Source organism: Myxocyprinus asiaticus, chromosome 38 (genome assembly GCF_019703515.2).
Source record: "Myxocyprinus asiaticus isolate MX2 ecotype Aquarium Trade chromosome 38, UBuf_Myxa_2, whole genome shotgun sequence".
Taxonomy (NCBI): Eukaryota; Metazoa; Chordata; class Actinopteri; order Cypriniformes; family Catostomidae; genus Myxocyprinus; species Myxocyprinus asiaticus.
This window is the reverse complement of record NC_059381.1, coordinates 28,377,076-28,397,893: the sequence shown is the minus strand read 5'-3', so window position 1 is coordinate 28,397,893 and position 20,818 is coordinate 28,377,076. Positions and strand designations below refer to the sequence as shown.

At 39.4% G+C, this 20,818-nt stretch overlaps 1 protein-coding gene and 1 non-coding gene across 5 annotated transcripts; both read right to left on the bottom strand.

Annotated features, from left to right (window-relative positions):
* Window positions 1-2,995: 2,995 nt before the first annotated feature.
* On the bottom strand, window positions 2,996-20,814 carry LOC127429006 (BRCA1-A complex subunit RAP80-like). 4 transcript variants are annotated; one of them, XM_051677726.1, is made up of 18 exons: window positions 20,494-20,814; window positions 20,048-20,123; window positions 19,795-19,919; window positions 19,381-19,662; window positions 15,241-15,783; window positions 14,863-14,929; window positions 13,268-13,362; window positions 12,236-12,622; window positions 11,549-11,797; window positions 10,800-10,858; window positions 9,662-9,765; window positions 9,509-9,573; window positions 9,088-9,319; window positions 4,372-4,435; window positions 4,134-4,242; window positions 3,942-3,990; window positions 3,800-3,845; window positions 2,996-3,457 (listed from the first exon to the last, which is right to left on the bottom strand). In XM_051677726.1, exons 1-18 carry the CDS (start codon window positions 20,605-20,607, stop codon window positions 3,286-3,288), a joined length of 2,838 nt encoding a protein of 945 aa, XP_051533686.1. In that variant the 5' UTR covers window positions 20,608-20,814; the 3' UTR covers window positions 2,996-3,285. The 4 variants fall into 4 exon arrangements, with proteins under 4 accessions (XP_051533686.1, XP_051533688.1, XP_051533685.1 ...); XM_051677728.1 differs by having other exon boundaries at window positions 4,134-4,245; window positions 10,800-10,855; XM_051677725.1 differs by having other exon boundaries at window positions 2,997-3,457; window positions 4,134-4,245.
* Window positions 14,610-14,739, bottom strand: LOC127429431 (small Cajal body-specific RNA 14). The gene has a single exon (XR_007895292.1). It is a non-coding gene; the product is annotated as a small Cajal body-specific RNA 14 (non-coding RNA).
* Window positions 20,815-20,818: the final 4 nt, after the last annotated feature.

Genomic DNA, 20,818 nt, shown 5'->3' with positions numbered 1-20,818 from the left:
TCGTGCATTTGTAACGAGTGCTGTATTCTTTACTGCATTTTGTATAGCATTTTTTATTGCATAGGATAGAGAAACAACATTTTGCAAAACATTGTAAACAACAACTCTTCTCCTCTCCCGATGAACAGCAGTGGGGAGATGGGGAACAGTGTTCTGTGTCTCTAATCGAGCCTTCTTCAGGGCACCGGAGGGAACCACGGGCTCCGTTTTCCGCTTCAAAGCGTTGCACTCATCAGGAGCGACGGAAGTTCCTCCCGTCGGCACAAGGCGGGCGCTGGTACAGCTGCTTCCGTCTGGGCCACGGCTTGCATGGCCTCACTGGTGGCTCGGTGGTAGCAGGTGTTGGCGCTAAGCTAGCAGGCATGGGTCTTTTAGCTGGGCGCTGGCTTGAAACAGAGTGAGGATGAGTCGTCTGCGCTATGCTCCGTTTGGGCATAAAGTATCTTATAACTTGTGACTACTGCTGAGTCGCGATGTAACGCTCAGCAAACGTACTCACCGTGCCGCCAAAGTGGCCGGTTGGAGACACTGGTGCATTCAACACAGAAGTTTCTCTCTGTCACTCATCTCCGTGAGGGTCAACCATATATGTCGCTCCAGAATTACCAGGTTGCCCATGGACTTGCCGATGGCCTTCGCCATGACTTTCGTGGCATGCAGCGCTAAGTCTGTAGTGGTCCGTAGCTCTTTGGAAGTCTCCAGATCAAAGTCTTGCTTGTCCATTTGTCTGAGGAGCTTTGCTTGGAATACCTGGAGCACTGCCATTGCATGGAGTGCTGATCCAGCTTCTCCTGCCGCCAAGTAGGCTTTTCCCACCAGTGTGGACATCCGTCTACACGGCTTAGAAGGATGTATGGGACATGATTTCCATGCCCTGTTACTCGTAGGACAGAGATGTGCCGCTACTGCCTCCTCTACAGGGGGTAGTTGGGCATAACCGTTCTTTTCCCCGTGGTCCACGTTCGTGAGAACGGAATCACTGCGTGTGTGCGCTGAGAGGGGCGCATGCCAGGACTTAGTTTGCTATGAACTTCAGGGAAAAATGGGGCAGATCTGCGGAATCCGGCCACTTGATGGTGTCTGGACTGCAAGAACCACTCATCAAGGCGAGACTGCCCAGGTTCCTCTGGGGGAGACCACTCAAGTTTGAATTCTTAAACCACCCTTGTAAGGACGCAAAGCATCTCCCTGTCAGTGGCGCGTACACAGTCCTCACCCTCGCTGGGGGGAGGGGCGGTAGCATCATCCACTGACCACTCGCCTGATGCAGTGAGTGACATGACATCATCATTATCTTCCTTATCATCCCCAGTGTCAGATCCACCGAACGAGACAAGGCCGCATGCTCCTTCAGATGCCGGAGTTTGTCTCACACATAACGCATTGGGAAACATGCGCTTCGTGGAGTTTGAGGGGCTCGCGGGGCATGTGCTGGCACGAGATCCACCTCAAATTCATCCTGCTCGACCTCGCAGCCCTGCCATGCCTCCTCGTGTGAATCCTCGGGTATCACAGAAGAGGTGGGTGGGAGGGCTTGAGAGGTTGAAACGTTCCTCAGAACGAGGGCGAATCGTGAGCGAAGTGACAGAGGACAGTCTGTCTCCATGAAAGCTGACTTTGCGTGGGCACGGCCCAGACAGAAAATGCAGCTCTCATTCTGGTCTGATGGCGGGATCTGCCTTTCGCACAATGAACACTTATGGAACAACATCTTGAAAAAGACACGAACATGTAAGTAGCTCTTTTAGATAATATATATATATATATATATAATATTTATATTTATATCACACAAATTACAATTGCTTTTAAAGGATACTCTACACCTGCCAACACACTGCGGAGAATCAGGATGCTGAGGCCCGTTCACCAGCGAAACGTCAAGCGACGAGGCAGAGAGATGTTTGCCGGAGCACTGCTGGGGAGCGGAAAGTCTTCTCACTGCCATGAAGATTCCGCCCGCTGACTCGTGTATATCGATGGTGAAGGTAAGAGGGCTTCTGGACAAGAGATGATTGCTGTCTTGAAGGAAGAAATTCTGAGGAAATGGTGTCTGTGCACCTGTTTTTATAGCGGACAGTTTCGCGCCAAAACAGGCGGGGCTCAAACACCATAGCCAATATTAGAATATTGGCGTTATTATAGAGAGGCTTCAACTAGGTCGTGAAAGAAGGCGCTCCCCATATGCGTTGCTACGCAATGTGAAGTGTACTGAGTCGTAAGGGAACTAATCATATTGGCTTGACAAAATCCATTTCAGATCACCCCAAAAGCATCTTAAAGGAATATTCTGGGTTCAGTACAACTTAAGCTTAATCGACAGCATTTGTGGAATAATGTTGATTACCACAAACATTAAAAAAAATACAAAAAAACAAAAAAGTCTAGGTTGAAATGAGGCACTTAGAAGTGATTAGGGCCAATCAGTAAACATTCAAATACTCAGTTTCAAAAGTATAGCCACAAGACAAATAATAATGGTGTTAACATGATTTTAGTGTAATAAAACCGCTTACTAAACTTTGTTATATCCAATTTTACAACATCGTAAACCCAATAATTTAGCAGTCCAATGCAAACATTATGATTTAAAGAACTATAGCTCAAATAATAAAAAAATGTTACCAGAAAAATTAATGTTTATGCTTTTATAAGATTATAAGCTTCACATTTCTTTCTTTAAACTTTCCAAAAACATTGCCCCATTTACTTCCATTATAAGTGCCTCGATTTTTGGAAAATGTGTAATGTCGAAATGACTTTTTTGTGGTATTCAATATTATGTCACAACTGCTAGCAATTGATCTTAACATGGCTTGAACGTGGAATATTCCTTAAGGTGTAAACAGGACTAGACTAGATCAGGATGTTTAGAGAAAAGGAAATATCAATATCCCCAGAAAACAGAGCCAACAGTTTGGAAAGAGATGCTTGTTGTGATTAGTAAATATGCAGACTTTTATCAACAAATTTTTTTTTATTTATTTTTTTTTTTATCTTTATCACCTTAAATTATTTTTCTTTTTTTCATGCTTTCATGAATCTGAAAGCAGAATGAGAAACATTTTATTTCATTTTTATCTTGGTAATAAACAATCAAGAGACACATTTAATACATGTCATTAGCCCATCAAAAAGGGCAATTTCATTTAATAAACATCAGTAAGACAACAAAGACTTTAAATAGATTAATTTATGCATTGTACACATCAATTATAAAAATTCAAACAAATGGAGAGGCTTTGAAAAAGGACAGACATGAGTGTTCCTAAAAGCATGCTGGCACTATCTTTTGAATTTTCTCTTTCTTGCAAGTCTTTGGCTGTTCTTAGAGGAGTCAATAAGGCAGTCGGTGTCCTCTGCTAGGGGAGTGAAGGCATTACTGGGAGCGGAAGTCATCGCAGAGCATTCTACACTTCCTCCAGATGCACCCATCACTGCAGGATCTGAAAGGCCACTGGGGAGCATTTAAAGGTTGATATTACACAGACTCTATCCTAAAATTTCTTCTGTTTTTATCAAGTTATTTATGATATGTTTGTATGAATTTGGGTTGTGGAATCATTTGCATATGCACATGTACAGAACAAATACCAATAATATACTGTATTAATCATGGATAAAGTATCTGGCCACCTTATATATTTATTACAGTTATATTATCACCTACTTATATACAGTAGTTCACCCAACTAACTCACTGGGCCATTCTTTGTAAATATATCTAAGGTCATAACACATTTTCTAAGGCTCAGGTCATGTAAGCAACACTTTTTAGAGAACAATCTTAGAACTGTACCAGTTGCTCTTTATAGAAATATCAGATGGTCCAGCATCATCACTGCCTGAAAGTGAATTTACAAGTGCTTTAAATATAATACAATCCTCAATAGAAAAGCTTTATTAGCTCACACAATGAAAGGATGAAAAGAATTACACACCAATATGTCTCCGTTCTGTCTGGTCGAGAGCAGAAAGCAGGCCGTTTCCCTGCAAGAGTTCAAAGATAAAGATGTTTCACAATATAACACTAGACACATAATGACACAAAGACGACAATTTAACTATTTTAAATTGAGTACTTGTGTTGTAAATTAAGTAACAGTGTACTTGTGTTTGTATATAAAAGACACCTGATTGGTTTTTGAGTCTCTCTTTTTTAAGCACAAATCGACATGTTCCGGGTACTCCTGAGGTGGAAAGAACCCCTGACACAGAAAGCACTTCTCCATCTTTGCTGATCTGCTAAGAAAAGACCATCCAAATGCTTAAAGTAAAATCTTCGTATTGTGGCACTAATACTGTCATATATTCTCAAAATTGTGAATGATAGATCACTGATGTGTCTGAAGGATAAACTGCTCTACCTACTTCCCAGATCTGTGTCGAGTCTCCTGTGTCACATCTTTTCTGGTCCGCTTCCTTAAGGAAACAACTAAAATAAGAAGAGAGAGGAAATGTAAAATAATGCATTTCATAAATATATTTAGACCTGTGACACAAATTAAGCTCCAATAGGTCTCACAATGTGGGTTTTAAAATGAAGTATATAGTATATAGCACAAAATCTATTCCACATCCCGTGAGAATCGACGGTAAACAGACGTCCCCAGTAGTAATTACTTTACAGACATTTGTCCAGGAAACTAATCCCATCTGGCTTAAGTTTCCCTGCAATGAAAGCACTTTATTTCAATAGTCGCCACGCAATGACTTGCGGCTGTATAAATGGTTTGAGGGCGTTTGACTCGAGACAAGAGAGCTGCGTGCTGACATTTGCTCATGTGATTCTCAGTGGCCGTCCTGAGGAGACATCAGACACGAGGTGCTCGAAAGCTTAATTGGCGCAAATCTAAAGACCCAGCTGACCAGAGTATGTATCAGTCATCATTGCTCTCTTCCTTCTCTGATAACATCTCCACCGCTAAAACATCATACTATTAAAAAAAAACAAAAAACAACAGCACTTCCGACACTTGCATGCTCTTTAAAACTTTCACAACTCTCCTCTGCCCTTCACCTCCCCCCTCCCACATCCAACTTTTTTTCGCAGACAAAACAAACAACAGCAGTCAACTCTCCACACCACAAACCCTCAGACACCCATCACAACACACAACCCACTCTTCCCCTCTTTTTCTCCCCTCTCTGAGGATGAGGTCTCTAATCTTCTCTCCAGCCACCCTACATCTCCTTCTAATCTACAGATGAAATCAGAAGTTTACATACACTTAGGTTGAAGTCTATAAAACTCATATTTTATCCAATCCACAGATTTAATATTAGCAAACTATAGTTTTGGCAAGTCGTTTAGGACATCTACTTTGTGCATGACATAAGTAATTTTTCCAACAATTATTTACAGACAGATTGTTTAACTTTTAACTGACTATATCACAATTCTAGTGGGTCAAAAGTTTACATAAACTAAGTTAACTGTGCCTTTAAACAGCTTGGAAAATTCCAGAATATTATGTCAAGCCTTTAGACAATTAGCTTCTGATAGGAGGTGTACTGAATTGGAGGTGTACTTGTGGATGTATTTTAATGCCTACCTTCAAACTCAGTGCCTCTATGCTTGACATCATGGGAAAAATCAAAAGAAACCACCCAAGACCTCAGAAAAAAACTGTGGACCTCCACAAGTCTGGTTCATCCTTGGGAGCAATTTCCAAATGCCTGAAGGTACCACGTTCATCTGTACAAACCATAGTATGCAGGTTTAAACACCATGGGACCGCACAGCCATCATACTGCTCAGGAAGGAGACACATTCTGTCTCCTAGAGATGAATGTAGCTTGGTGCGAAAATTGCAAATCAATCCCAGAACAACAGCAAAGGACCTTGTGAAGATGCTGGAGGAAACAGGTAGACAAGTATCTATATACACAGTAAAACGAGTCCTACATTGACAACCTGAAAGGCTGCTCAGCCAGAAAGAAGCCACTGCTCCAAAACCACCATAAAAAAGCCACACTACAGTTTGCAAGTGCACATGGGGACAAAGATCTTACTTTTCGGAGAAATGTCCTCTGGTCTAATGAAACAAAAATTGAACTTTTTGGCCATAACGTCCATTGTTATGTTTGGAGGAGAAAGGGTAAGGCTTGCAAGCCGAAGAAAACCATCCCAACGTGAAGCATGGGGGTAGCAGCATCATGCTGTGGGGGTGCTTTGCTGCAGGAGGGACTGGTGCACTTCACAAAATAGATGGCATCACAAGGAAGGAAAATGATGTGGATATATTGAAGCAAAATCTCAAGACATTTAGCCAGGAAGTTAAAGCTCGGTCGCAAATGGGTCTTCCAAATGGACAATGACGCCAAGCATACCTTCAAAGTTGTGGCAAAATGGTTTAAGGACAACAAAGTCAAGGTATTGGAGTGGCCATCACAAAGCCCTGATCTCAATCCGATAGGAAATTTGTGGGTAGAACTGAAAAAGTGTGTGCGAGCAAGGAGGCCTACAAACCTGACACAGTTACATTAGTTCTGTTTGGAGGAATGGGCCAAAATTCCAGTAACCTATTGTGAGAAGCTTGTGGAAGGCTACCCAAAACATTTGGCCCAAATTAAACTATTTAAAGGCAATGCTACCAAATACTAACAAAGTGTATGTAAACTTCTGACCCACTGGGAATGTGAAGCAAGAAATAAAAGCTGAAATAAATAATTCTCTCTACTATTATTCTGATATTTCACATTCTTAAAATAAAGTAGTGATCCTAACTGACCTAAGACAGGGAATGTTTTCTACGATTAAATGTCAGAAATTGTGAAAAACTGAGTTTAATACATTTGGCTAAGGTGTATGTAAACTTCTGACTTCAACTGTACCTGCACTCACACACATAATTAACAATTCTCTCCTCACTAGTACCTTCCCACTGCATTTAAGCAGGCTCGAGTACCTCATTGCTTAAGAAACCCAAACTAAACCCTGCACTCTTAGAAAATTACAGACAATTTCCCCCCTTCATAGCAAAAACACTTGAACGAGTCAGGACCAGGTATATGCTTTTCTTTCCCAGAACAACCTGCTAGACAGCAACCAGTCTGGCTTCAAAAATGGACACTCAACCGAGACTGCCTTACTGTCCGTCACCAAGCTCTGCAGCTGGCGAGAGCAGCGTCCAAATCTGTCTGCTGCTTTCGATACTGTTAACCACCAGATTCTCCTTTCCACCATCTCGAAAATGGGCATCACAGGAATTGCACTCAAGCTGGTTTGAGTTTTACCTCACAGGTAGGTCCTTCAGAGTGTCTTGGAGAGGAGCAGTGTCCAGTTACATAGATTAGCTAATGGGGTACCTCAGGGTTCAGTGCTTGGGCCTCTCCTCTTCTCCATATACATGACATCACTGGGATCTGTCATTCAGGCACATGGCTTTTCCTATCATTGCTATGCCAATGACACACAACTCTCTCTCTCATTCCAGCTTGATGATCCTACGATATAAACTGTATGAATGGATGCATTAAAATCCATAAATTTAAACGTAGCCATTTCATAATCGCAAGATTATTTGTGATATATCGCAAATATTTATTTATATATATATATATATATCCTACAGCCCTACTGACCACCACTAATATTCTTAATTTAGGATGGTAACCAGTTCTCTACACAGTTATACAAGCATCTTAACATCTTGCACCTCTAATCCAACTTCTTACCTGGCACAGTCATTCAAATTCAAAGGTGTCTTCCTCAAGAGGGCACTTAACGACCGTAAAAGCAGAATTCTCCATTAATTGTTCCGCATGCAAAACTCAGGACGTTTTTTTTTTAACTTACACAGGAATTTTTTTTCCATAAGAACGTGTTTGAATCTATTAATTTTGAGGATTGTTCCACAGAAACAAATGGAAATCCGCCCGTGTTATCTGAAGAAAATAAGTTTTAAAATATTTATGCAGTAATCTCAAATGTGTGTGATTGGTGCATCCTGAAAATTGATGAGAAAAGAAGCAGGTGCCATGAGACAATGCAGTTTATGCGCTGCTTCAGAAGATGTCAGACAATAATTTACATGAAAATAATGATACAGAGAAACTTTAATAGTAATTAAAATGACAAAAACATAGCGATCTTCTGAAAGTTGGTAGAGACATGTTGTGTGCATGGTAACATTACAGTTTTATTACGGTAAAACCTGGCTCACTGTAGTAAATCCCTTAACAGTTTCCCTTACCTGAAGAGTTTAAGGAATTATATGAAACACCCTCAAGTCAATCCCTTAGGAAAGGGGAAATCATGCTCTAAATGTTATACTTGAGGGAAAAACTTAAGATGTTTTATGCAACCGGGCACAGACCTTTCCTATCTGAGCATGCTCCACAACTTCTTGTCATATCTAGACTGGACTACTGCAACGCTCTTCTGGCAGGACTTCCTGCATGTACATTCAAACCTCTGTCATAATGCTGCGGCATGTTTGGTTTTCAACAAGCCCAAGAGAACACGTTACACCTCTCCACTAAACTGCACTGGCTGCCCCATTGGTTGCTCATGTCACGTGCAAGGCACTGATGCTCACAGAACAGCCACAAGTTCTGCACCCCCCTATCTACACTCACTACTTCAAGTCTATGCGCCCTCCAGAAGCTTGTGATCGGCAGGTAAACGGCGCCTCGTGGTGCCATCTCACAGAGGCACAAAAAATTGCTTTCTAAGCCTTTCACTATTTCTCACTGGTGGAACGACATTCCAAACTCCACCCGAGCAGCTGATTCTCTAACTACTTTCAGGAAACATCTAAAGATCTCTTATCTCTTTCGTGAGCACTTGACCCAATCCTACTAACGCAATGTCTTCTTTCTTCATAAATAATCAAATTATATAATTCTCACTCCATTATTTCACCACTGTCTTTCACCTTCCTCCCTACTTGTACATCTCTAAGCAATTTGAAACTTTGTATTGCAGCAGGTCTAATTATTGCCTCCTTAAGAAAAATCTATTTTGCTGTATTCCTCATTTGTAAGTCGCTTTGGATGAAAGTGTTTGCTAAATTAATAAAATAAATGTGAATGTGCATCAAGGTTCAGTCGTTCAGGGGACTAGTAAATGGGAACATAGACCTTGTGACTGTTCTTCTTGTTGGTCTTGGTCCTCTGCTTCACCATCACAGTAGGCTGCATGCACCTCAATCCTGCTAAGAGGGAAGAGTTTTGAGCACATGGGACACTCCATCCTCTGACTGTCAGGAGGTGTGGCCTCTGCTGGCACACTGTCCTGCTCCATCACCACCTCCTCTGCTGCAGGAGCTCCTCCATCCCCCACCATCAACTCGCTGTCAGCACGAGACTGAGGCTGTCAATGAGTGAAGAGACAGTGAGGGAAGCTCAGTTATAAGGTAACATGTAAATGGCATTTAATTTAAAGCCATAGAAGCTCTTTTCCAAACCCTAGTGAGATTTCTATTAAGAAGGTAGCTGCATATGTAGACAGTTGACGGCAACGTGGCTCACTAGGATTTGGAACAGAGCTATAGTATGTTACCTGTGTGGGACTGTCAGGACTTGTCACCATTAGCTCTGGTGTGCTGCTTTCAGTCATCTGAGTTTCTGCATTAAATAAGTTCAACTGAAGTAAATTCATACCACAGGAAAATGTGTAATAAAGAAAATTCAACCTGCATGATCAACCATGTACCTGGACAAACTGTCGCTTCTTCTTCATAACCCTCATGATTCTTGGCATCCTCTTCCTCTTGCTCATCTGGATGCTGTTTTTGAGCATCATCTGATGTATCTTTCCTGTCAATTAATAGGACAGCATTGGATGTGATACATTAATTATCAGTGTATTCTGGAAAGGTCTAGATCCTGAAACTACCCTTGCTGTAATAATGACTCTGGGCCCTCAAATCTCATTCGCACTTGTGTATTCAAAAGTGGGGGAAAGTAATGAAGGTGAGTAAATAATAACAGAACTTTCATTTTTGGGTGAACTATTCCTTTAAAAAACTAATCTGAAGACTCTGTAAACTGACAACTCTTTCATCTGAAAGAGGGACTTGTCAAAAAATGTGAAAAGGACAAAATATACAGTACTGTGCAAAAGTTCTCGGCATGTTGTATAATAATACCATTAATAATTTTTATCAAGTAACTTCATACAAAGTGCAGTAAACATAAAAAAAACAACAAATAAATATTTGGTGTGACCACCCTATGCCTTTAAAACAGCACCAATTCTCCCAGGTACACTTGCACAGTTTTTCAAGGTTGTTGGCAGATAGGATGTTCCAAGCTTCTTTGAGAACTTGCCACAGTTCTATGTATTTAGGCTCAATTGCTTCGGACTCTTCACTTAATCCCAGACTGACTTAACGATTTTGAGATCCGAGCTCTGTGGGGGCCAGACCATCTGTTGCAGGACTCCTTATTCTACTTCTATTCTATTTGCAAAAGGAATGTTTAGAAATCTAAAATTGATATTTCCTATTGACACACTAAAGCAGAACATATCAAATCACCATCTTAAGACAAATATTTTTGTGAAACATCTAACATGCCAAAGACTTTTGCACATTACTGTGTATTGTTATATACTTAAATATATTTGAAGCTAATCTCTTGCATTAATAATAGATTAAAAAAAACTTTAAACTGATGCTCTATGTGTTTTCTGACAATAAACGTGTCACTGACTTAATATATGGAGGGAAACTATAAACACTACTACCAGTCAGATCACTGTTTCAGATGAACACACCTTCAACTCAACATGGCAGGAATTGTTTTCTTACTACTGTAACAACACATTTCAGAGTTTAGCAAACTTTTACCTGAAATGTTTAGATCCAGGCGTGGGCTCCACTTGGCTAAAGAAAGATGATTTATGCTGCTGAGAAAGCAAACAATTTATCAGCATCAGACACAGCAACACTCTTAAAAAACATTGTCTTTTCAGTCAACAATAGGAGTTAAAGAGTGTCACCTTGTGGTTGATGATGTATTACCCCCCCCAAAAAAAAAAAAAAAAAAAACAACATAACCACAACTGAGAAACCATGGATCCAAGGAGGAATACAACAAAACAAAAATCCTGGTTGATACCAAACAGAAAATAATTATTTTTATGTTATGACTGATAATGACACAGTGACCTGTTTATATATCTATGGTATTCTATCCATAAAAATAAAAAAAACTCTAAAATACACAAAATCCCTGCTACAATCGAATTCAGGTGTCAGAAATTATATTGTACAGTTTGAAAGATGGATAACTGTTTATTTCTTTTGAAACTTGGTACAGAAAAAAAAAAAGTTTACAGCCCACTGTCTGAATAATAATAATAATAATAATAATAATAATAATAATAATAAGCCCTCATATTATTGGCTTCCATTATTGACCAATGTAGATAACTGAAAAGATCTCCACTATTGCTGATAACAATTTGGCCACCAATATAAATCACATCCCTAGATCTAATACATTTTCCAGAGTCCTCCACATACCCACTTAAAAAAAAGCAGGAGTATACAGATTTTTTTTTTTTTAAATGTTATATTATGAACTGGACACCCACCACTTCTTCATCTTCAGTCTCAGGAGAAGGCAGCACCACATAAGTTTCACCCTGTCCACACTTAGCAGCCTCCTCTGATCCCACCACAGACTCCTCCCTGTTTTCCTCCTCCTCTCCCTCTACTTCTATTCTGTTGTTTTCCTTCTCCCCCTCTTCTTCCTTCTCCTCCTCATCCTCTGACATCTGCAGATCTCTGTGGTGCTTCCATCTCCTTGTGCCAAACGGCCTCTCTGATGAACCAGGTAACACCTGAAACAAATGTATCATTTGGCTATAATAACAATTTGTTTTTAAATATGCTGTTTAACTTATGTAGTACAATGACAGTTGGTTTGTAAATATGTCAGTTGTTTAATCAGTTGATATTGGGTGTTTTTGAGAGTATCGACAGAAGATTTAGCTCCCTTTTGTGTAAGTTCCAAAATCAAATTAATCATATTATTTGCATAGAACGACAACTTTAAGTCCAGAAATATACTTTACACAAGTACACAAAGGTTAATGCTTGGACAATGCACTGCAAGCGCATTGTTCCCGTCATTCATCATTCCTACACCCCTAAATATCACAACACAGGTTGTTAAGGTTATTCACTTTTGAATAAGAAGTTTTGTCTGAATGAATGCATGTGAGGTGATGTCATGTGTGACTCAAGGGTTCTCAGGTTGATTGGCAGCTTTCACTCACTGGCGGACTCCACTCTGCTTTACGCAGCAGCTCTCGCTGGGCCTCCTTCAGTGTCTTCTCATACACCTCCAGCTGACACATGATCACACGTGTGTAGTCGTCTGGGTTTTGACCCTGGGGGCAGAAAGGAACTCCCCAGTAGTATGACACAGTACAATCTCCCTTCACCACTGCAGTATGTGGACTTTTGCAATCAGAGGGTTTGGATGCTGGGCCTCTAGATGTTTTTGAGTCCTCCTCCAGGGCAGGCTGGGACATCTGTGAGTCTTTCGTGGAAGGACTGAGGGTGACAGCAGCTTGAGAGATGCAGGGTTGGGTTGGGGAAAGCTTGTTCTGGGCTGGCAGTGAAACTGTCTCCTGGTGGAAGACCGGGCTCGGGGAGTGAACCTTGAAATGGTAAGAGGTAAAACTGACAATAAACCAGCTTCACTGATTAATCTTTCTGTTTCAATGAAATTGTTCACCCAAAAAGGAAAATTGTCATCATTTACTTACCTTCATGTTGTTCCAAACCCACATGACTTTCTTAGCACTAAAAAAAACTCAAGTTTTTGTGTGAACACACAGTCCACTGTAAACAAGCTTCTCTCATGTCCCTCATGAACGTGCAACAAACATCAACATTTTCACTGAAAACCTTTTTCTGAAGGCCTATGATAATTTTTTTTCTCATAGGTCTTCAGAAAACTTGGAATATGATGACATAGTCACATGTATTACTTTTATGTAACTTTTGGGTCCTTTTTAAAAAATTAACGTAAATCACTAACATAAAAACATTAACATAAATCACTATCCACTGCCACCGTATTGCGAAGACGGCAGGGGGTCTTCATTAAAACATCTCATTTTGTGTTCCGCACAAGTTAAAAGATCAGCAAGTAAATGATGACAGAATTTGCATTAAAAATTCTGTCATCATTTACTCAACATCATGTCTTTCCAAGTACACGACAGAATTTTTTTTTGGATGAACTAATCCTTTAACACGCTGTTTCAAATAAAACTATTAAAACTGTATTACCCACCTACCTCTTCGCTACCATCATCTTCATCATCATCATCTGTTAAATGTAAGACCATGTGACTAGCAAACCCATGCCAAGACTGAGTGTTTGAAGCTCTTTCTGCAGTTTAAAACAGGCTTAAGGTTAGAGTTAACCAAAGTGTTCTTTTAAAAATAAGAGACTGTGACTTATCAATATAGCTAAACATTAATTCAATATTTAATAACTAGATTTGCATTTTTCTGAAGGTAACTCCAGTGCTTACAAGGCAGCAAAAACTATTAATGTTTTAGAAATATTTAAAAGTAATTAAAGTACTAAAGTTTTAGGTAAGTTTAGGATTTAAGCAAAGTTAGCACTGTCGGCCATCTTTGGAATGCTCTCGGGAGGCTATTTCCAGTCATGACTGTGCAGCTCCTATCTACTTGAATGGGGACCGAAATCTCCAAAACAGTTCGGTTTGTCAAGATTACAATCAAAGAACCTATTTCAAATCAGCAGAAGAATCTGACAACACTGGCATCATAAATTGTGCTTCTTTACCTCAGATTACACTTAAAAACGCATTTTTCCCGGCTTGAATAGCTAATGCGCATGTGCATTCTCAAGTTGACTGACAGGCGATGTATGTATCTAAAAAGTGATTGGCTCTTTAAACTGTAAGGCGGGACTTCCTTTCTACATCCGTTGACCGTTCCAATTTCTCCCATTCATTTTAATAGAAGTGGCCCATCTCTGCAAAATAGTCTCTAATTTAAGTGCTGTAGTTGCCATGGCACTCAGCACACTACTTAATTTCTGTCAGCTGTGCAATCAACAACGCATGAGACTATGGATGGTTAAATAGATGCACAAAAGTAAAGACCAATTACAATTAAGTATGACAATAGATGCCAAAAAAAAAAAAAAAAACTATGCAAATACCACAACATTGTAGGTTACATTTTGAATGGTGAAGTCAATAAGAACTTTTTTGTATTCTTAATTTTAAGTATAAAGTTTACTAAAAATGTATAGCACACATTAGGCTAATATTATCTACAAAAAGTTTGAAGGGAGTATAAATGTTACAAGCTGAATTACTTGCAGACAACAGCACTATTAAACAATAAAAGGAATTTCAATAGAGTGCAGCTTTGCAAGCACTGTGAAATATTAATATTTTCTAAAAATTGTCACAATTTATTATAGCAAATTGTAAAAATGAATTGTTACAAGCATAAGCATTTATTTCTAATCTTTAAATCTATATATTTCATTCCCTGTGTAAAAGATCTGTAGCACTACATGCTTTTACCTTGCTGCAAATCCAAGACCTACCCAAAATATGCAAAATGTCTGTCATCTAATGGATGAAACTATAAATACTTGTATGGAACCATCGCACAGAGAACCCAATAACTTGACAGGCCCTGTCGGCAGAAACCAAACCTACTCTGTGTGGTGCCACATACTGCAAAGCACTGCTCAGTCTTGCAGCGTCAGTGGGTCAACCACACATGCAACCTGAAGTATAATGAAGTATACATCAGTGTCACACAAAGCACCTTAGTCTCAAGGCTCATAGATTGTAAACACTTAAACACACCACAGTTTAGGGGAAGAGAACAGGACACATACCAGAGTCAGCTTTTACGTTCTCATCTAGAGTAATCTGGTCCTTCACTTGCTTCAAGTCGTGAGTTTTCTGTAAAAATGACCAAACAAAAAAAAAAGAGTAAGACGTTGACAGTAATCAATCCTGTTCCAGAAGATCCAACTTCCTACAGTTTAGTTCCATCTCTAATCAAACACACCTGAACCAGCTTATCTCTAAACTTGGGATTTACTAGAAAATTTCCAGCAGATGTGTTAGTAGGGTTAGAAATAAACTCTGCAGGAGGGTGGATTTCCAGTGTACGATAGGTATAATGTTTGTTTTCACAGTCTCCAAAACCTGATATGGTAAAGCCAGTCTTTCATGAATGAAATATGGTGGCTGTGCCATGTCCTACTTACACTTCTTACAGTGACATCTGCATTGTAATTTATTGACACACATCTTGGGTTTGATGGCTGGGATCCTCTGGAAGGTGAAAGGCATTTATCTGAATCGGTGCTCCTGGCAGACAAACCTTTATGGTTTAGAGATGCTGGTGAATCTTCATCAGGTATTTGAGTATTGCCTTCATTCTCTTCTGATGTGATATGGCCATCTTTGACCTCTAGCAAATCAGTTTTTCTTCTGAAGTCATTCTGAGTGAAGACAGGGCTTTTGGGAATGGGTGAGCCCTGATGTGTGGACTGAGATCTGTCAGGACAAGTGGAGCCGACAGCACTGCCCTGTGTGTTAAGGTGGTTTATTGAGTCTGTGCTGGCCTTGATGTGGTCCTGACTCAGTTTCTCCACACATACTAAAGGCAGGCGAATAAAGCTGCCCTGCTGGGGGAAGACAGGGGAACACAGGGACTGCGAGACAGACTGAGAGAGATCATCCTCCACAGAGTCTCTGATGAGTGGCTGACTATCTGAGGTCTTATCCTGGGAGGACTCATGGACATGCTATGTTAAAATTAAAGAGATGTAGAACAGAAAAGACAGACAATTTAAGGAAAGATAATGTAATCTGGAGCCATTTTTTAATCAGCAAGTACATTTCAGATGGCCCTAAACTGTATAGTGATAAAAGGTGCTGTAATCGACATTAGCCTTTCTAGAATTTCCACAAACTGAGCCATTGGATTAGCTATGCCCCCCCTTTGAAAACCCAGCACTCAAAAGATACCAAATAAGCTTTATTGAGACGGAAACAGAGCGGATGAGGCTGTCAAAAACAACAGCAGCAAAATAGTGCCCTCAAATGAAACTGTTATGAACAACATGGCATCACGATTCAATTACGATTCAAAGGGTAACGATTAAATCAGGGTTGCTGCAGAGTTTTTAAAATCAAATTTAAGACATTAAGATCTTTTTAAAGACCTGAACAAATAAAATTAATCCCGTATCCATATCCCAAAACAAACCAAAACAATCTCAATATAAATCATGTATCACAGACTCTTACTTAAACAAGCAGAACACATTCAACGTGGCCTTAACACTGCTTATCAATAAAACAGGGTAGGCTAAATTAATGATGTTTTCCACATATATATCACGTTAAAATTGGTTTATGTACCATTATATAAACACACACAAATTAGAAGTAGACCAATATTGGACTGTGCTGATTCGGTAATGTGTTGAAAGACTGCCAGTAGTTTTTTTTAAAATTGGTATCCTGTATTAAATGTTCTTAGTCTTTCCTTCCTGTGAAGGGGAGGGCCAGACAGAGGCTACAAGAGTCCAAATGTAATTAAATTCCAGATGCACTTTTAAAGGTACTTTAACTTTGAAATACACCGGGGACTCTTATTTTGAATTGTGTGCACTTCACTGCTTGCAGCTGCTCATTCAAACAAATAAGGTTATAAAATGTGCACTCCTACAATAATCTACAATGTATTACAATATAAACAATTAAAAGTAAACCTTCAACAGCAACACCATATCGTTATCAACAGTTGATCATTAGTAATCGCTTGTCATAAATTTCCAATATGTCCTAATGATTGTGAACTGCTCTGTAACAGCTGAAAACACTCACAAGCACCCACGTGCTTGGAGAAAATACAGTGGGCATTTTCACTCTGAAGGACACAGCTCATACATTTATTTAATTAGATTGTATTCTTTTGAATTTTGATAATCACATTAAGTCATATCACGATTCCCGTCTTTCCTCCCCCAAATTTAAGACCTCTTTAAATAAAAATTAAGACTTTTGTTGTATCATTTATATATTTAATTCCTTTTATGACCTTAAATTTTGGAAAACTGAATTTAAGACATTTTAAGACTTTAAGGATCTGCGGGAACCCTGTAAATTACAAATCGAATCTCGATTAAAATTTATTATTATTATTTTTTTAAATACACACTCAGTATTAAATTGTATTTAATTATTCATTTAGAATGAATCGATCACTAGCCTTGAACTATAACCACAACAATCGGTTGCTGGTCCAAGATGTCTATATGAGATATCTGCTTCTGTGCAAGTGCAGATGTCAGTAGGGATGCACCGATCCGATACCTGGATCGATATCGGCTCCGATACTGAAGCTTTTAGACAGATCAGGTATCGGTCCGACGAGCCCGATCCAAATCCAATACTGTGTGTTAGTCATGTTCGTTACTGTCAAGCTCCAAAAATTACATAAAAGAACCATAAAAACACCATCAAAGAAGTTCATAGGACTCGTGCATTTTACTCAAAGCCACTTGAAGAGGTGCGATAGCTCTGTGACTCACAAAAGGCTGTGTTTAATAAGTAAATGTATAGTATGCGCAGCGCCAGTGTGTTAGTGAATGGTGCTGCTCTGTTGACACAAACTCACGCACACAGCGGTGCGGAATATTTGAGCGCTACTCACGAACAGGATCTCAGATGTACATGCTCAATAGTTCGGTTCACTTATAATATGCATTTAGAACGGCACCGGAGGAGCATTTGACCAGAATTTGAATAAGAAGCGAATTAAACTACTGTGAACTTACCTACAAACAGACACATACAGGATTTCCTGGAGAGTTTAGAATGTCAAAATAAAAGCATGAGGGTTTAAAAAGTGCACGATTTAAATATATTACTGTTTTATTTAAAATTAAAAGTAAATAACAATAATAATAATAATAATATAACAATTTATTATTATTATTATTGTCATCATTAGTATTTGTTTACAATTTATAACAATATTTAAGTTGAATGGGTTCCAAAAAATAACTGTGTGAATGAAAAGTGAGCTGATGTCTTACAACTAAATTGAACAAAAAAAGAGATCTGAATCCTTTAAAGTCCAGATGCAAGTTGAAAACACTTTCTCTTCTACTGAAGACTTGAAGACTGGAATTACTGTTAATTTTGCTGCTACATGATCCAGTATACTAGTTAACAATAAAGTGTTTCTTAATAAGCTTTACATTTATATTGAAATAATGTGTAGTTAGAGGTTTGTGTTTCTTTACATATTAAAGTATACTCTCAATTAGTGCCACACAATAATGTAAAGATATTCTAAACTGATTATGCAAAAAAACAACCCTCGGCTTGGGAGATTTCCGATATCGGAAGAGAAAAAATGGTATCGGTGCATCCCTACATGTCAGCTCCTCCTTTCCAAGCCACAGCTGATAGTAAAGTGACACAAATAGCGGGTTGCTGCTAAAGAAATCAATCAAGCGTCTCGTACATGCACTGTTCCAACGAGCAAGAGACCGGTGTTTTCACTCCCTACTTTGGTTACAGTGGGCTTCAGGGATAGGGAACAATCAGGTAGCGCAGAGTGAAAATGTGGCGGGGAGTCAGATTTCGGCACAACACTGGCAATGAGCAACAGCCAAAGAAATAGAGTGCAAGAGGAGAGAAAGTTATTGGGAAGCAGGAGACGAAAAATTATTAGAAAATGATAACATCACCCATATCTACCAAACCAATGTTTCATTATTATTTTCAGCTGATTTTTCCCTTACTGTGTAAATCAGTGCAATAACAGGCATGAGCCTGTCTTTCATGTTGTTTGTTGATGTGTAATCATGAATAAACTCTCCCGTTGCTATATGTACTTGAATTTGTGAGAGAATTTTGGGATCATAGTTTCAGTCGGGGACTGCAGTGCGCTTAGCTTTAGTATATGCGTGCCTGACCATTTGATTCTGGCATCTCACTCTGTCTCTGGCATGCACACAAGCACCACTAAGCTGCTGCGGTTTAAAATGAACTCAGAATTGATTCAGAATTTTTGAGAATCAATTCAAAATCATTCAGAACCGTGACGCATCGGAGAATCAATATTTTCTCCCACCCCTTTGAAATACTGACTAAAGACAAAAATTATGAATCAAATTAAAATAGCAGGGCTACATGTTTACCTGAATAATGTAAGAAAGGGGGTCTGTTTGAGAAACCTATTTGGAAAGAATTATCATTTTTGCAATTCTGTTTGGTGGCACAGAAATTGGTTACTGCAGCTTTAATGATGAAAGAGCATCTCACCTATCTGGATTGCATACAAGTCCTACAAAAATATATGACAGCCATCACAACCAACTAACCTGAGAGGCTGCATGAGGCCCAGAGAGCAGAGCTGAATTACTCGAATGATGTGGGGTGGTCGTCTGTGACAGATCAGGCATTTCTGGCAGTGGACTGGTGGTTTCCCGCTTATTGTCGCCATCCTGTGCAGCAGGACTCTCTTTTCCATGGAGTGCTCCACCTTGGCTTGGGTAGGAAAGCTTCCGTCTTAAATGTGATTTCACTTTTGTTTCGCTCTGCTGTTGTTGAGCTGAAGAGCTGGTGGCTTCATACCAACGCACTGATGATTTAACACTGCGGTCCTGTAAGAAAGTATGCAATATTTTGATTGATAGACACCACTCTGCACTATGACTGGTCAAAGTTAGGGTCGAAAAGCAGAAAATTAAGAGACAGATGCTTTCAAAAATTAACATAGATAATGGTTAAGCAACATTAAGACTCTCCACGATGGCTTTTTGTATGTCGTCGTCTTCCAGGTGTTGTTTCTGGGCAGCACTGTTTGCTTCCTGAGCACTCAGCCTCATCGCCAGGTCCAGCATCTCATCTTCTGTCATCTCTGAAATCACAAACAGAGGAAAGATGCACATATAGATTGTACAAGTAAACCCTCTGAATTAGCTGTGGCCTTAAGATGAACATACCATTTCAGTTAATGGTTTATTAGGACAATTTGAGTTGTGATACCTTGTAGCTGAGAATCATTTTCCCTTCGTCTCCATCGAGCTGCCCGAGTGGATGTTTTAACAGCACATTGTTCCTCCTGAAGAAATAAAAGTTGGAAATCAAAGCTTGTTTATTGTCATTTCGAACTTCCCAGCTCAATATGCAGAAACAACTATATGTGACCATTTGTAGGTTGATTTATTAATTTATTGTGTATTTGCAGTATGGATTAACAATAACTTTAGAGTCAGAACTACCATAGTAAATACTTTTTAATGGTTTATTCTTAAATGATTACATTTGGTGCCCCACAATCCTGAATATGTGGTTATGTCCTTGGTAGTAAGTGTGAAAATTAGGCAAAAACTTAGAAGTTCCCTACAACAAACAAACCACCTATAAACCTGTCTTTAATTCATTTGGACAAATTCAAACCTGTGGTTGTCTAATGCCCACATGACACATACATTTACCTCTTCACGTTCAGAGTCAGATATGACCAGAGTCTCTTCATAATTCTCCACTTTACTGAATTTGGCTCTTCTTCCGTCTTGATCCGCTGTGCGCTTCCGGCGGGGCATCCTACAACCACCACCACATTAACTCTCTCTTTTTATACACACCTGGACACTCTCTCTGGACAGACTCCACCTCGTCTAACTATTAACAAACTTCGAATAAACATGTCGATGTTTATATTCCGATATAAAAGACTTAGTTCAGTTAGTCAGAGGCTTGAAAAACAAGGACTCGATTCCAACACATTTCCACAAACCATAGTCAGGTCACGTG

What these genes read in the sequence shown, in the direction of transcription:
- LOC127429006 (XM_051677725.1), bottom strand. Translation starts at nt 20,607, where the DNA reads ATGCCCCGCCGGAAGCGCACAGCGGATCAAGACGGAAGAAGAGCCAAA. An exon ending in CAGATGTCACTGTAAGAAGT is followed by an intron (nt 14,930 to 15,240) that starts GTAAGTAGGACA and finishes TCATTTTTACAG; the next exon opens with AAAACTCACGACTTGAAGCA. An exon ending in ACTCGACACAGATCTGGGAA is followed by an intron (nt 4,246 to 4,371) that starts GTAGGTAGAGCA and finishes GTCTTTTCTTAG; the next exon opens with CAGATCAGCAAAGATGGAGA.